Raw genomic sequence first — 12,524 nt, 5'->3', positions numbered from 1 at the left:
TTTTCTTCTTTTTTTACTGCATATATATATATATATATATATATTAAAATAATCCTTTTTGTTTGGCGCACGAAACACAAAACAAAGAGCGAAAATCTTGTTAGACCGCCTTTGCCTTGTGTTGACTTTGGCTTCCAGCGCGTTACTGAGCGCGACAGGGAAACGCGCGCGATTCGCGACCGTTTGTTTTGTTATTTTTTCGACTTCATTCAGTCAAGTGCGAGCGAGAGCACAAAATCAGGGAGAGAGTCGCGAGCAGCGCGAGAGTGATCACCGCACACACAAAGAGCGAACGGTCTTTGCAGTCAATGCAATCGTCAACGGAAGAGAGATGGTTGCTGCTCTTTATCTCTTGTAGAGTTTCTTGTTGGGAGCATGCGCCTATTTCTGCAGCCAATAGCCAATAGCAGTTTTGCTGCACAACTGCAGTTCTCTGAGGGTCAATTAACGATCGCTTGGCTTTTAAAGAGAGCAAAAGCATATTACTACTCTTAGGCCATAGGCATTTGAAGTTGGGAGTTTAGTCTGAAGCGAGAGTGGTAGAAAGCAGTAAAAAAGAGATTCAATTGATAAATTCATTTATATTAATTTATCTTATGTCATAAAATGCCTTAACCTAATCATAAATTGTTAACTTATTATCGCTTCTTTTGATAACTGGGTTTTATTATAATCACTTTTATATGATAATCCGTTGGTAATTGAAACTTTTGGAAACTTTTGAGAGCTTTTCGAAATCATTTTAAATATTTTGGAATATATGCCAAGCATTTTTTCGATCAATACCATCAACTATATTTTATGTATTTTTAAATTATCCATATTCATTTACATTTTATTTTCTTGTCATCTATGTTTAATGTATTTTAAATTTTATCAAATATATTGATTTTATATATTATATATATTGTATATTCACAGATCTGTGAGGCTGACTCACGGTCGATAATTGTGATCCATATTCATTTCAATTTTCATTTATTGTCATTTAATCATGCCAATATATAATCAAAGACCTAGACCCCAACCTACATAGAGAATATATGTATATATATATATATATATATATATATCTGCTCGAATTGAGCAGCCGGCAAATTTGAGTAACTGGTCGAGTCAGTCTTGAGGTCTTCAGAGTTCAATCATCAATTGAACACACACAAAAACACAACAGAATAATGAATGCTTATAGATTTTTGTAACTTCTCAGTACAGCTAATGACCCACTGTGCGCCAATGGGCCGTGATGACCCAAAAAAAAGTAAATAAATATGATTACAAGTGATTCAAATAATACCTTATCAAAGATAGCAGGGCTTACTCAATAGGTACATATAGATTATGATGTAACTTCCGATCAACAAACCCAAAAAAAAGAACCAAACCTTTAACGGATTTGCGTATACGCATTGTAGCCATGGTCAAGATCAGACGCCTTGACTTATCAATAAATACGCACTCTCTCTATATATATAAATAGATATCAATTCATATACATATCACATCACATGTTATCACATCCGGCTAGGCATGATTTATGTTTTCTTCATTTTTATAGCAATATTTATTTTTGATAGTGAGTAAGAAAGCAATGCATTTAGTCGCCAAGTCGGACTAAGGTTAGCATTTATATATCTATATAGTATATATATGGACGATGTCAATGACTCAGTTGTGTCATTATCTGTTTTGTATAAATGTTGTTTTTGCATTTCTCATGCTGTATATTTATTGCGTTCTCCCATTAGTTGTCCGTTGATAAATGCGTTTGTATCTCACACAGCTTGGCGACAATATTGTGCAGGCCTCGTGGCAGTGGCAAGTTCGTGACATAAATCATTTATGGTGCGGATCGCCAGTATATATACACATATATATATATATATGTCGACTGTGTGTGGGCCGATATGGATAGTGTAGTGTGTCTAACATAAGTGAGTTGTTCCTGTCCAGAGACTTCCTATTGTGCAATGTTTTTATGACTCAATTTAAATATTTTTATTTTAGCATACGATTTCTTTCTCATTTATATATATGGACATTGACCGCGATTTACATGTTTCCACACATATATCTCTATATATATATATATATATATATATATTACACGCGCTAAATCGAACACGTTCCATTTCCACACCGGCGACACACTGTGGCAACCAAACTGAGGCAGGAAATCAAAAACCATTTCGAAATTTTTGTGTTTTAATTGCCTGTTACCTGACCATATCTGAGATGGCTGAAAGGTGCTAACTGATCGTGGCTTAAATACACTATGCTACGCTTAGGTATTTCTTACATTTCTTTCGAGTTTATTCTGATTTGGCAGCTCAGTTTGTAATGCATAGAAGGAAATGTTGCCTATTTCATAGAATATATAGATCACTTGGCGAGTCGACACATGCAAACTTTTAAGGATATGCCAATCAAACTTGGCATTTAAAATAACTAGTATATCGAACTATTATATGTAATAGCTGCCATGTTGTCTATCGGTTTGTTAACTTATTAATAATTATAACAATAATTATTTTTTCTATAAAAAAAAACTCATCAGTTATGCTTGTTATTCTGCTCCTATCATTTTGACAAAAAGTTAGCCTCATCTGACTACTATATAGAAATCAATCAACAGTCAGTACATTTTTAAAATATATACTGAAATTTATATCTCAGCAGCTTGTCTCCGTTCTGCAAGGGTATCTAATCTTCAGCTTTTCTAAGATAGTCAATCTTTCTTGTTATTAACTTTAACCAAATAATTGATGGAAAAATGTGAATGGTTTTAATTAAAAGTTTCATTAGCAAACCGCATATTTAACTTCATAATTGAACTAATTCAGGCCATGTAAGAGACAATTACAACTGGGTTACTCTCAAATTCTATACTATATTGTATCATATTTATAGATATTGTTTTCTATAAACTTGACAGGCACTTTTAAGACACTTGTCATACAAATATAGATATGCTGCAAAGATTTCATCAAAACCACTTTTGAAGATTAATAAAAACATGATTAGTGAATAAAAACTATTAACAAAACTACAAACACAAGTTGTAATGAATTTTTGGTTGCGGATGACACACCTTCCATACAAATGTATCATCAAGTAAAAGTTTTTTTTTTTTTTTTTTCGTTTTTTGTTGCATGAAGACAGGAAATGCCGGCCTAATTTTTACTGTGATGGCCTCCCCATCTGGCTGCCAGTTGAGCAGTTCGCTTTTCTGTCTGTGCAATTAATATTCACATTTTGCATATTTTGTTTTGTCATAACAACTGCAATGACCCGTGCAATGCACCCGGGTCCGTGTCCGTGTCCGTGTCCATCAGTGTCCACCTTGACGATGAGACTGTTCCATTAATCAGATTCGATGTTGGCATTTCATTTTGGCCCGTTATCAGCAAAACTGTCACCGCTCAGAGAAAATTTATTGAATTAATTAATTACCAAAACACAACAAAAATGAGATTTCCATAAAATATGACAAAGTTCATGAAAATTCCACATTTAAATGTGTACAGCATAACAAAATTCACTTTTATTTTGGATCTTTTTTATTGTTGCTTTTTCTGATTTTTATTTGTTATTTTTTTGGGTTTAAGCCAACAGGTTTTGCAACGTCACCGGACATACTACAAAAAATAAAAATAAAAAATTAAAACACAAAGAAGCCAAAGACAAAAGAGTTGAGAGACTCGTGTCTAGTCAGATTGTGGGGAATTTGAAATGCTCTATAAATGCGTAAAGCGCATTAAATATAATTATTTATTGGCATAATTAATAAGGTAACTTTTGCGCTCCTGTTGGCAATTAACGATTCTGATTAATGCGATTTACGTATCACAAATTGACCCATAAAAAAATCCATAATATTTGATTCGTCAGAGTGAGTGTTTAATGAATAATATACTATAAATATTAAAACTCTCATTGTCATCTGGAGTATGATAATAAGCTGACTGGGTTCTGGAAATTCGTAGTGTCATCAAAATCATGGTTGGCTGCTTCCAGTCAACAGATTGTCGATCGCCATTTCCCCATGACTCAAACTTCAAAATGTTTTTGCCCAACTGATGCACAAATCTTCGATTATATATATTGTTAGTGATTCGTAAAATTATGCAGAAATTAATACATATAAACTGCACCCGCATTGCAGTGTTCTAACTAATGCTCTTATCGTGTTTGGTTATATAGCAAGCCAAAGCTTTTTCGCTAAAATTCGGTTGAATTTATGCAGATATGCATTACACTCGTCAGAGATCTGATGTTCGGAAATATGTCATTATGGGTGTACGAAAACTAATGACATCATTATTATAAGAGCATCGATAACATAAATTAACTCCTTGGATTTATATAAATTCATGAGTCATACTCTAAAACTGATTATTGTACAATTTAAAGAAATATTTTGAATATTTTTTGTAATACCCAAAATAACATTTGATTGTATTTAAGTTTTTTAATTCTTCTCTTCAGCCTGAAGACTTTTAAGATCCTTAAACACATTTTTTTAGCATATTGGTTTCTCTTTAATGTCTTTAATTCTTCTCATTATTTGATCGTAAGTCTTTTAAAATATAATTATATGATAGCTCTAATATTTTGTAAACTTTATTATATATAAAATCGAAATTATCTTAATAATCTTATTTTCACGGTTTCAGTGAAGTTTTGGTTGAATTAATTGATCCTTCCAAAGCAGTATTTTTACCAAAATCGAAACTTTTCCATGAAAACTTACTATCCGACAAATAGAAAATACAGCTTTTCCTCAACTCGGAGAAAAACTCGAAACTAAAGTGAGAAATTTAGAATGTTTTCGCGTAGAACATCAAGAAAATACATGCGTGAAGTTAGTGCAGCAGCAACATAGTCAGTTGCACCACTCAACGGACGGTTGGACAGGATGTATTTCACTGAGTAGTTTGTGTTTCATTAGCAGCATAATTTGAGGGCAAAGTTTTTGGCCCGGCCGCAGCGTGTAGAAAGAAACTGCATAACTTTGCCATACTTCAGTTGCATTGCGTGTAATATTTAATTATAAGACACACACACACACAGCAGTAGTAGTAGTAACCCTGCCACACGCCCCCATTGTAACTTGCCAATTGCACTTTAGTGGCACAGCCAGTGGCAACCGACACGGCATAAACGTCTTGGGGCATAAAATATTTAATTGTGTCACGTAACTTTTTGCTAACTGACTCAACGGAGTGCAATGATGGAGAGGGGAGTGGCGAGGGGAGGGAACCAGGCTTAAGATGGCCGTACTATATTCATCCGGGCTGAGTTGCTGCATTGGCAGCAGCGCAATTTGGCTTAAGCTCTCGGGGAGCGCGTGGTTTTTTATGCAAAAGATGTTCCAAACGAATTGCGTTTACGAAATTAGCCAGGCTAAGAGGAAAAAAAAAGATAAGAAAACAATTCGCGCAACTCATCACTCCGTTTACCATATGAAATATACAGCTTTATTCAGTTGCTTCGCCTTTGATTTAAATACAATTTGAATTTAATTTTAACAAAAAAAAAAAATTAGATGTTAACTGAATTTGAAAATGTTCTCCAAATTTGTGTAAACGTTTCTTTATAGCCTATATATGCTGAGCAGACAAATGTTTATTTTCTTATTATTTGTTTTTGTTTTATCGATTTTTCTTGTTTAGTTTTTAGGTCGAGTCTTTGTATTTTTTTTTGTTGTGTAACGCGAATTCAATATTTGCCATTATCCTTATAGGATTACACATACTTGTATATAATATATAATTTCTATATCAATTAGTTGTGTTCGTGTGTGTGTTTGAGTGTGTATGTGTGAGAGTTTTAATGCTTGCTTTCAATTTGTTGATGTTTTTTTGTTTTCCTATTTGTTGGTGCTTTTTCCTTTGCGTGTATCTCTTAAAATGCACAGTACAAATTTTCTTTGAGTGCGGCGCACAACAACAATGACCAAAAAAGTGATTTTCCATTTGTGTTTTTGTTTTTTTTTGTTTGTTTGTTTTTAAATAATAATTTAACTGTTACGATTAAGATTAGGGGCGCGTGTGGGCGCGGCCGGCTTGTGGCTGATGTGCTTGTTTCAGGGGAGCGTGTAACGCACATAGGGCACCTCCACATCCTCACCGTCGACATCGTTGCAGCAGATCTCAAAGACCAGCGAACGCTCGTAGGGCTCGATGCGTCGCTTGGAGACACGGCGTACCACCTCGGACATGGGCAGTGGGAGGCGTTCGGAGCACTTGGCCTTGGGCATGAAGAAGGAGTAGAGCATTGAGACGCCCTGCGACAGCATTGTGATCTTCAGTTTCTCCTTCTCATCGAAATAGTTGAGGAACTCCTGCAGCGACATCTCACCGGTCACCTCGAATCGATCCCACAATGTCCATTCCTGGTCGTAGTATTTATTTTTGGCCGCCTGCAGCGGCTCGGAGAAGGCGAGGAATGGCAATGCCAAATTGGCGAATGCATTCTTAAATTTGGCCAAATCCCGATGGCCGGCAATCAGTTTCATCACCTCGAGCACAGCCAGGCCGGACAGCACCGATGTGGTGGTCGCAATTGCCGGTATTATTTTGCCAGCGATTAGCTTGGACTTGTGACGATCGGCCGGTGGGATTTTGTAGTTGGTCGCCCGCAAATTGGAGCAGGCAACAATGAAGTCCATGTGCAGATTGTTATCATCGTCCTTTTCGAATTCGAGCGGCGTTATTGTCGACTTCTTGTCCGCATTCTTCAGCAGATCAGTGATGATCTTATCCACACGATCCTGATCCACCTCGCCATCATCATAATTATTGGCCGAGGCGGCGGCAGCGGCCTCATTTGTCTCAATCTTGACGCCAGAGCGTGGCCTAAAATCGGGCACCTAAAATGGAAATGAATATAAATAAATCTTCTTCGTCTTTACCATATAGCAACTACTGCTCGCTCATCCTACCTTAACCTGCTGCACCAGCTCGGCAATCTGCTGGCGATCACGCACTTGGGGTATGCCATAAACCTCGGCACGCAAATTGGCAGCCGCATAAATGTAATCCAAATGCATCGGTTCATTCACATCAAAGACAAGCGGCTCCGGGCAACGTTTGGGGCCCGACCAGAACGGTTGACCGCTGGAGGTGACCTGATCGGGTGGGAAATTGAACAGCAGCTGCTTGATCTGATTCGCATAGAGATCCTCCCAGCTAAAGCGAGCCCATTCCACGCAGTGAGCAAAGCTCTTCGGTTTGTCATCCAGCAAGGCTTTCTACAAAGTGAAAGAAATCAATATAAATAAATAATAATCAATATCAAGATACAACACTCACCTTAATGGACTCCAGAATCTCCAGTGGTTGTATGCCGGGCAGCTTGAGGATGCGCTCGGTAAACTGCGGATCAGAGATGTATTGGGCCGCATTCTCAGCGTTCTGCTTGAAGACACCCTCGAAGGAGTCGCGTGCCCATTGCAACGTATGCTCAATGGCATTGGGAAAGTTCTTCAACGTACAAATCGGTATGCTCTTCTCGGGCGGATCCTGTGAGGAGCTGTACGATTCGGTGGCAAATGGCACAATCACCTGCACATTGCCCATGGTGCCGAGTGTGCCCGTCTCGACGAGCGGTATGCGATTAAAGATGCACTTGCGATCCATATAGATGCGTGCATCGACATTATCGAGAGCATTGGCGACGCCATCCAACTTGCCAAAGAACTCTTCGGAGAAAACCTTCTCCGTTTCGGCACCGACACGCAATTCATGTGCCGTCACCTTAACATCGGGATTCATGCGCCTGATTGCATCGGCAGCAGTGAGCGCCTTGGGTTTCTGTACATCGTGTGGACGGAACAGAAACTGACGATTCAAATTGGATTTCTCGATTAGATCCATATCGGTGACAAAGATCTGGCCATTGCGTCCACCCAGACCGAGCATGCCAAAGTTCTTGAGCAGCTCACAGCCAATGGCGCCGGCGCCGACAATAAACCATTTGGCATCGCCCAACAGTTCCTGAAACTTGCGTCCAAATATGGCAATCTGTGCATCATAACGTGTGCCCATCGGTTGGGCATCTTCCTCGCTAACTCCACCAGTTGGTAGACATTCGATGGCATCATAGTAGAACCATTGAAAGATTGGTGTAAATTTACCGCTGCACGCTTTGAGCACCTCCTGGGCAACGATGCCACCGATGGCGGCATCCATGGGACACGTGTTGCCCGCACAAATCTTGGCAAACTGCAACGCCAGCTGCTCATCCACATCGCTCTTCAGCTCCTTGCAAATAAGCAAAAATTTCTGGGCATCCTCCTCGTTCCAGGGACGTGGCAAGGCGTTATTCGCCTGCACATAGCCATCGAGTGCCTTAAATGCCACATGCAACGTGGCCGGTGCATCCAATTTAGCAAAATCAGAGATCAAAAACTCCGGCTCCTTTTCCGCCTCGGCCAATGGCTTAAAGCTAACCGATTTGGGCATCTTCACTTGGGTGGCAACACCAGCCGATTTATAGGCCGAGAATTTACTGGTGTCTCCAATGCTGAAAGTATATGGACCGAGTACGCTGATCTTGATCGGTTGACAGCCATTCAGCTCCTGCATGCCCTGCACCTCGGAGAAGGTGACATAGTCACCATCATTGAAGCCATGACGTGTCTCATCCAGGCAAGTGACAACACCCTGTGCATCATGTGTTATGCTCGCAATCATTGTCGACACCGGCTGGGCGCCATCCTGATCATAAATGGTGAACTTATCTCCAAAATCGCAGAAGACCTTGGCGAACAGGCCGCGCGTCTCCGCAATGATCAATGCAATATTATTGTCATGGGCGAATTGTGCGATGCGCTGCTGCTCCTCGGCATCCGAATTGGTCAGCACAATTACACGGAATTTGCACAGGAACTCGTCCGTCAGGGGGCCCGTGTGTGAGAGAGTACGCACATAGCTATTCAGCTCGGCCAATTGGGCACAGGAGGCCTCGGCACGATTCTTGCCAATATCCGATTTGGTCAAATAGAATTGCGAGGCCAAATCATTCAGCTGTGCGTGGGAAGCGAGAAGAGTTTGATTAGCAAATACGTTAAAAGAGTGATAGACTTGCAGATGACTGCTTCTTTCTTTTTTTATATATAACTATTTATTCTGAACTTGATTTATGTCTTTATTTATTCATAATATATTTATTCTTGACCTAAGGCTATATTTAGTCCGAGAGCAACTAAGTTGTTGTTGGCATAAGAGCAACTGCCCCTCTTAAGAAACTACTTCTCAAATAGAAAAATACTCCATCGAAAAGTCATATTTCCTCATTCGTCTTTCCCACCTTTGCTACTCCCTTTGCTTAACCAATTTTCAAAGAGTTCAGCGAACGCGCAATATTGTGAAATTCAGCCAAAAGTCGCTGACTCTTCCAGCGGTGACTAAGAAATCCCCTTTGGTAGGTGGAAAGGGGGTGGTGCAGTGTGGGGTAGACGGAAACATGAATGGCACAACAAACGGCTAAAAGCAGATGAGACGACGCAGAGACAGACCGAGACGCTTATGCGCAAGCTCTGTTTGCCATATGCACATAACAGTGCTCATTTTGTGTGCGCTGTCTGGCAACGCTGTTAAAGCGCACAAATTGCTGTTAACTAACCTGAGCAAAAACTGGTAAAAGAACTCTGGCCGTAGAAGCAACTAATAAGAACTACTTATCGCAATTCATGTGATTAAGCACAACATACCAAATAAATATTTTTTATGTGGCCAATTTCGCTGCTGTGCCAACAAAGTAAAACAAAAGCGAATGCGCAAACAAAGCGCAATGCAAAACCAAATTACCCAGCAGCAGTATACTCAATGGTCATCTCGCTCGCACACTTTTGCAGCGAGAACAAAAAGCGGGCGCAAATGCCAAAAGTGGGAGGGGGAGGGGTAGGGAAGTAAACTGTATGAAAAAAATATTTAAGTAATTCTTTTTTTCTGCTTAGGCGCTCTTTTCTTTTTTCTTTTTACGCTTTTGCGTTAAACTAGTGCGTTGAAAACTAGGCAAACATAACCTATAAAAAAAAATTGCTCGACGCCGCTGCATGAAAAATATTTTTTTTAACGAGTTTGCCAATTCGCTTCAAATTTTTTTTGCAGAATCATGAATCATGTGTATTAATTTTTCTGTCTCGTTAATTGAACGTTCTTACAGTTCTTTTTATTCTAAACGCATTTCGCGCGCGCGAATGTCAATTATTGATTTTTAACGAAAACGTTTTTTTTTTGCTCGCTGAACTCACCGTACAAGTTGCTGTGTCATGCAGGGTGATCGATTTAACGCCGCCCAAAATGACATTCTTGGCTATCTCCAAGCCGAGGCCGCCCAAACCGGACAAAAGAATATCCGAATTGGCCATGCGCCGCATTGCATCGTGTCCCAGCACATAAAGTTGGCGCGAATACAGCGATTCATCAATATCGCCTCCAGCAGCAGATCCGGCAGCGCTGCTGCTGCCGCTGCTGTTGTTGTTGCTGTTGTTGGCAGCCATAACTGCACTTGTGTTACTGCTGCTGTTATTGTTGCTGCTGCTGTTCTTGTTGTTGCTGTTATTACTGTTGTTTTTGGTTGAACTAACGTTTGTTGAGCTGACAGCGCGCGCGTTGTTTGTTGTTGTTATTGTTGTCGTTGCCAGTTGTGAATTATTATTATTATTAGTTATTATCGATGAGGAGGACGACGCACAACTTTGTATGCGACTACTTTCCTTATTCACTGCTGACGATGTACTAACAACGACATCCCCGCCACCGGCAGCTGCTTGTTCTTCTTGCTTGGACGACGACGACGACTTATTTGCTTTGCATGCGTCAGAGCTGGACGACGATACACACAAATCGCCAGCATTAGCAGTCGTTGCTCTAGCTGTCTCGCTCACATTCAACATGTCAACGTCGTTTGCTTTGTCGTGATTTTCGTAGCTGCTGCTGCTGTTGTTGTTGTTGCTGTTATTGCTGCTGTTGTTGTTGCTGCTGCTTGGCGATGCTGCTGCTGGCAACAGTGTAGATGGAGGAGGAGGAGGAGCAGCGGCAGCAGCAGAGGCTCCACCACCGGCAACTGCCCCAACTGCCCGGCCGGCATCTTCATTCAATTTGAGGCGTTTGCAGAGAGGCGCCTCCGAGCTCCTGCTGCTGCTCGTTGCTCTGGCTGACTCAGAGCGGGACATGATCTCGATTTGCAATTCTGTTGTTTATTTCTTCTGCTATTCCTAAAATAAACCACAACCACAACTACAACGATGATGACCAAAATATATTCACACGAGGAGGAGTCTGAGGAGTCAAAGAGGCAAAGACGACTGTTTGTTTGATGCTCCGTTTATTTGCTCTCTCCCTCACGCACTCTCTGTTATTTAATTACACACACTTTACACTAAGGTAGGTACAATTGTTTGTAGATATATAAAAACGCCACACTAAACACAATTTCTATAGCCGAAATGAATTCGCAATCTTTTTTTGGTGTGTTGCTTGTGGCTCAGTGGTTCACAATAGTGTACTATGTTGCCTGGCGTTGCCTGACTGTCAACTTAACAGCATGCGAACGCCACTTAACAGCGTATATGCTTTAATATCACTTCGTTGAGCCGGTTGTTTCGTTCAGTGAGTAGTGTGATAAGTTTTGCCGGCTCAGCGATAGGCATGCGGCGAAATGGTTGCGCTGCGGCGAAGTATTTATAGCGTTGCCACATGTCAATTGTTCGTAGCTAGCCAGACTGCTTAATTTGGTTGGGTTAAGTGATCTGGCAGGTTTGTTCTGTGGCGCGAGGACAATTTAAATTTGAAATTTAACGAGGTTTTCATGCCCTTAACAGAAATTTAAATAATCGACTTGTATTGCTTTTAAGTGGAAACATATTGTTTGAGGGATGGTTTTTTGTTCTGTATAACTTATACTTTATAAAGTCTTTTCGATTTTGCATTATTGTAAATATTTTAAATTTATAAGTAAAATTCCAAACTAAAGCCCAAAATGATTTTCTTAAATCATTTTTTTAGTCAGACTATATCTTACCATTGAAGTTTCATTCAATTCTTATAACTGTATGATGTATCAAGAATTATTGCAAATTCATGGTAGTAATAAGGAAATTTCATATAAAATTTTTAAACTCTTAAATGCGATTTAAATAAATTGTTTTATTCAATAACGCGAAACATAATTTTCTAGTTAAACATGATCTGTAACGAACTATTAATTATCCAGCTATGTGAAATATTGTTTAAATAGTGTAATTTTCCTTTTTTGTGTGATCCATTAATAAATAGTTCTTGGCACGGTCCTGGTTCCCTCAATGGGCACGCGCCTTTCATCAACTGCTCAGCGAGGCAGCCGCTAAGTGACCCATAGCTGTCCCTTTTCTATATATTTATATAAATATACAGTTGGGTTCAATATCCTTTGACTGCAGCTAATCTATTTTCGGTGCCGGACGTTCTCGAACGGTAGTCGACCATGAAAATGCGTAATTTTCCTCGAAAAACACAACACACACACAAACACAC

General features: G+C 39.8%; 1 protein-coding gene across 1 annotated transcript; it reads right to left on the bottom strand.

The window, feature by feature from the left end:
- Positions 1-5,453: 5,453 nt before the first annotated feature.
- Positions 5,454-11,511, bottom strand: LOC6568996 (ubiquitin-like modifier-activating enzyme 1). Its single transcript, XM_001995007.3, has 4 exons — positions 10,262-11,511; positions 7,317-9,032; positions 6,947-7,255; positions 5,454-6,874 (listed from the first exon to the last, which is right to left on the bottom strand). The coding sequence occupies exons 1-4, from the start codon at positions 11,183-11,185 to the stop codon at positions 6,089-6,091; spliced, it is 3,735 nt and encodes a 1,244-aa protein (XP_001995043.1). The 5' UTR covers positions 11,186-11,511; the 3' UTR covers positions 5,454-6,088.
- Positions 11,512-12,524: the final 1,013 nt, after the last annotated feature.

This window comes from Drosophila grimshawi, unplaced genomic scaffold (genome assembly GCF_018153295.1).
Source record: "Drosophila grimshawi isolate 15287-2541.00 unplaced genomic scaffold, ASM1815329v1 contig_1367, whole genome shotgun sequence".
NCBI classification, from domain to species: domain Eukaryota; kingdom Metazoa; phylum Arthropoda; class Insecta; order Diptera; family Drosophilidae; genus Drosophila; species Drosophila grimshawi.
The sequence above is the reverse complement of the archived record's forward strand: the minus strand, read 5'-3'. Positions and strand labels throughout refer to the sequence as shown.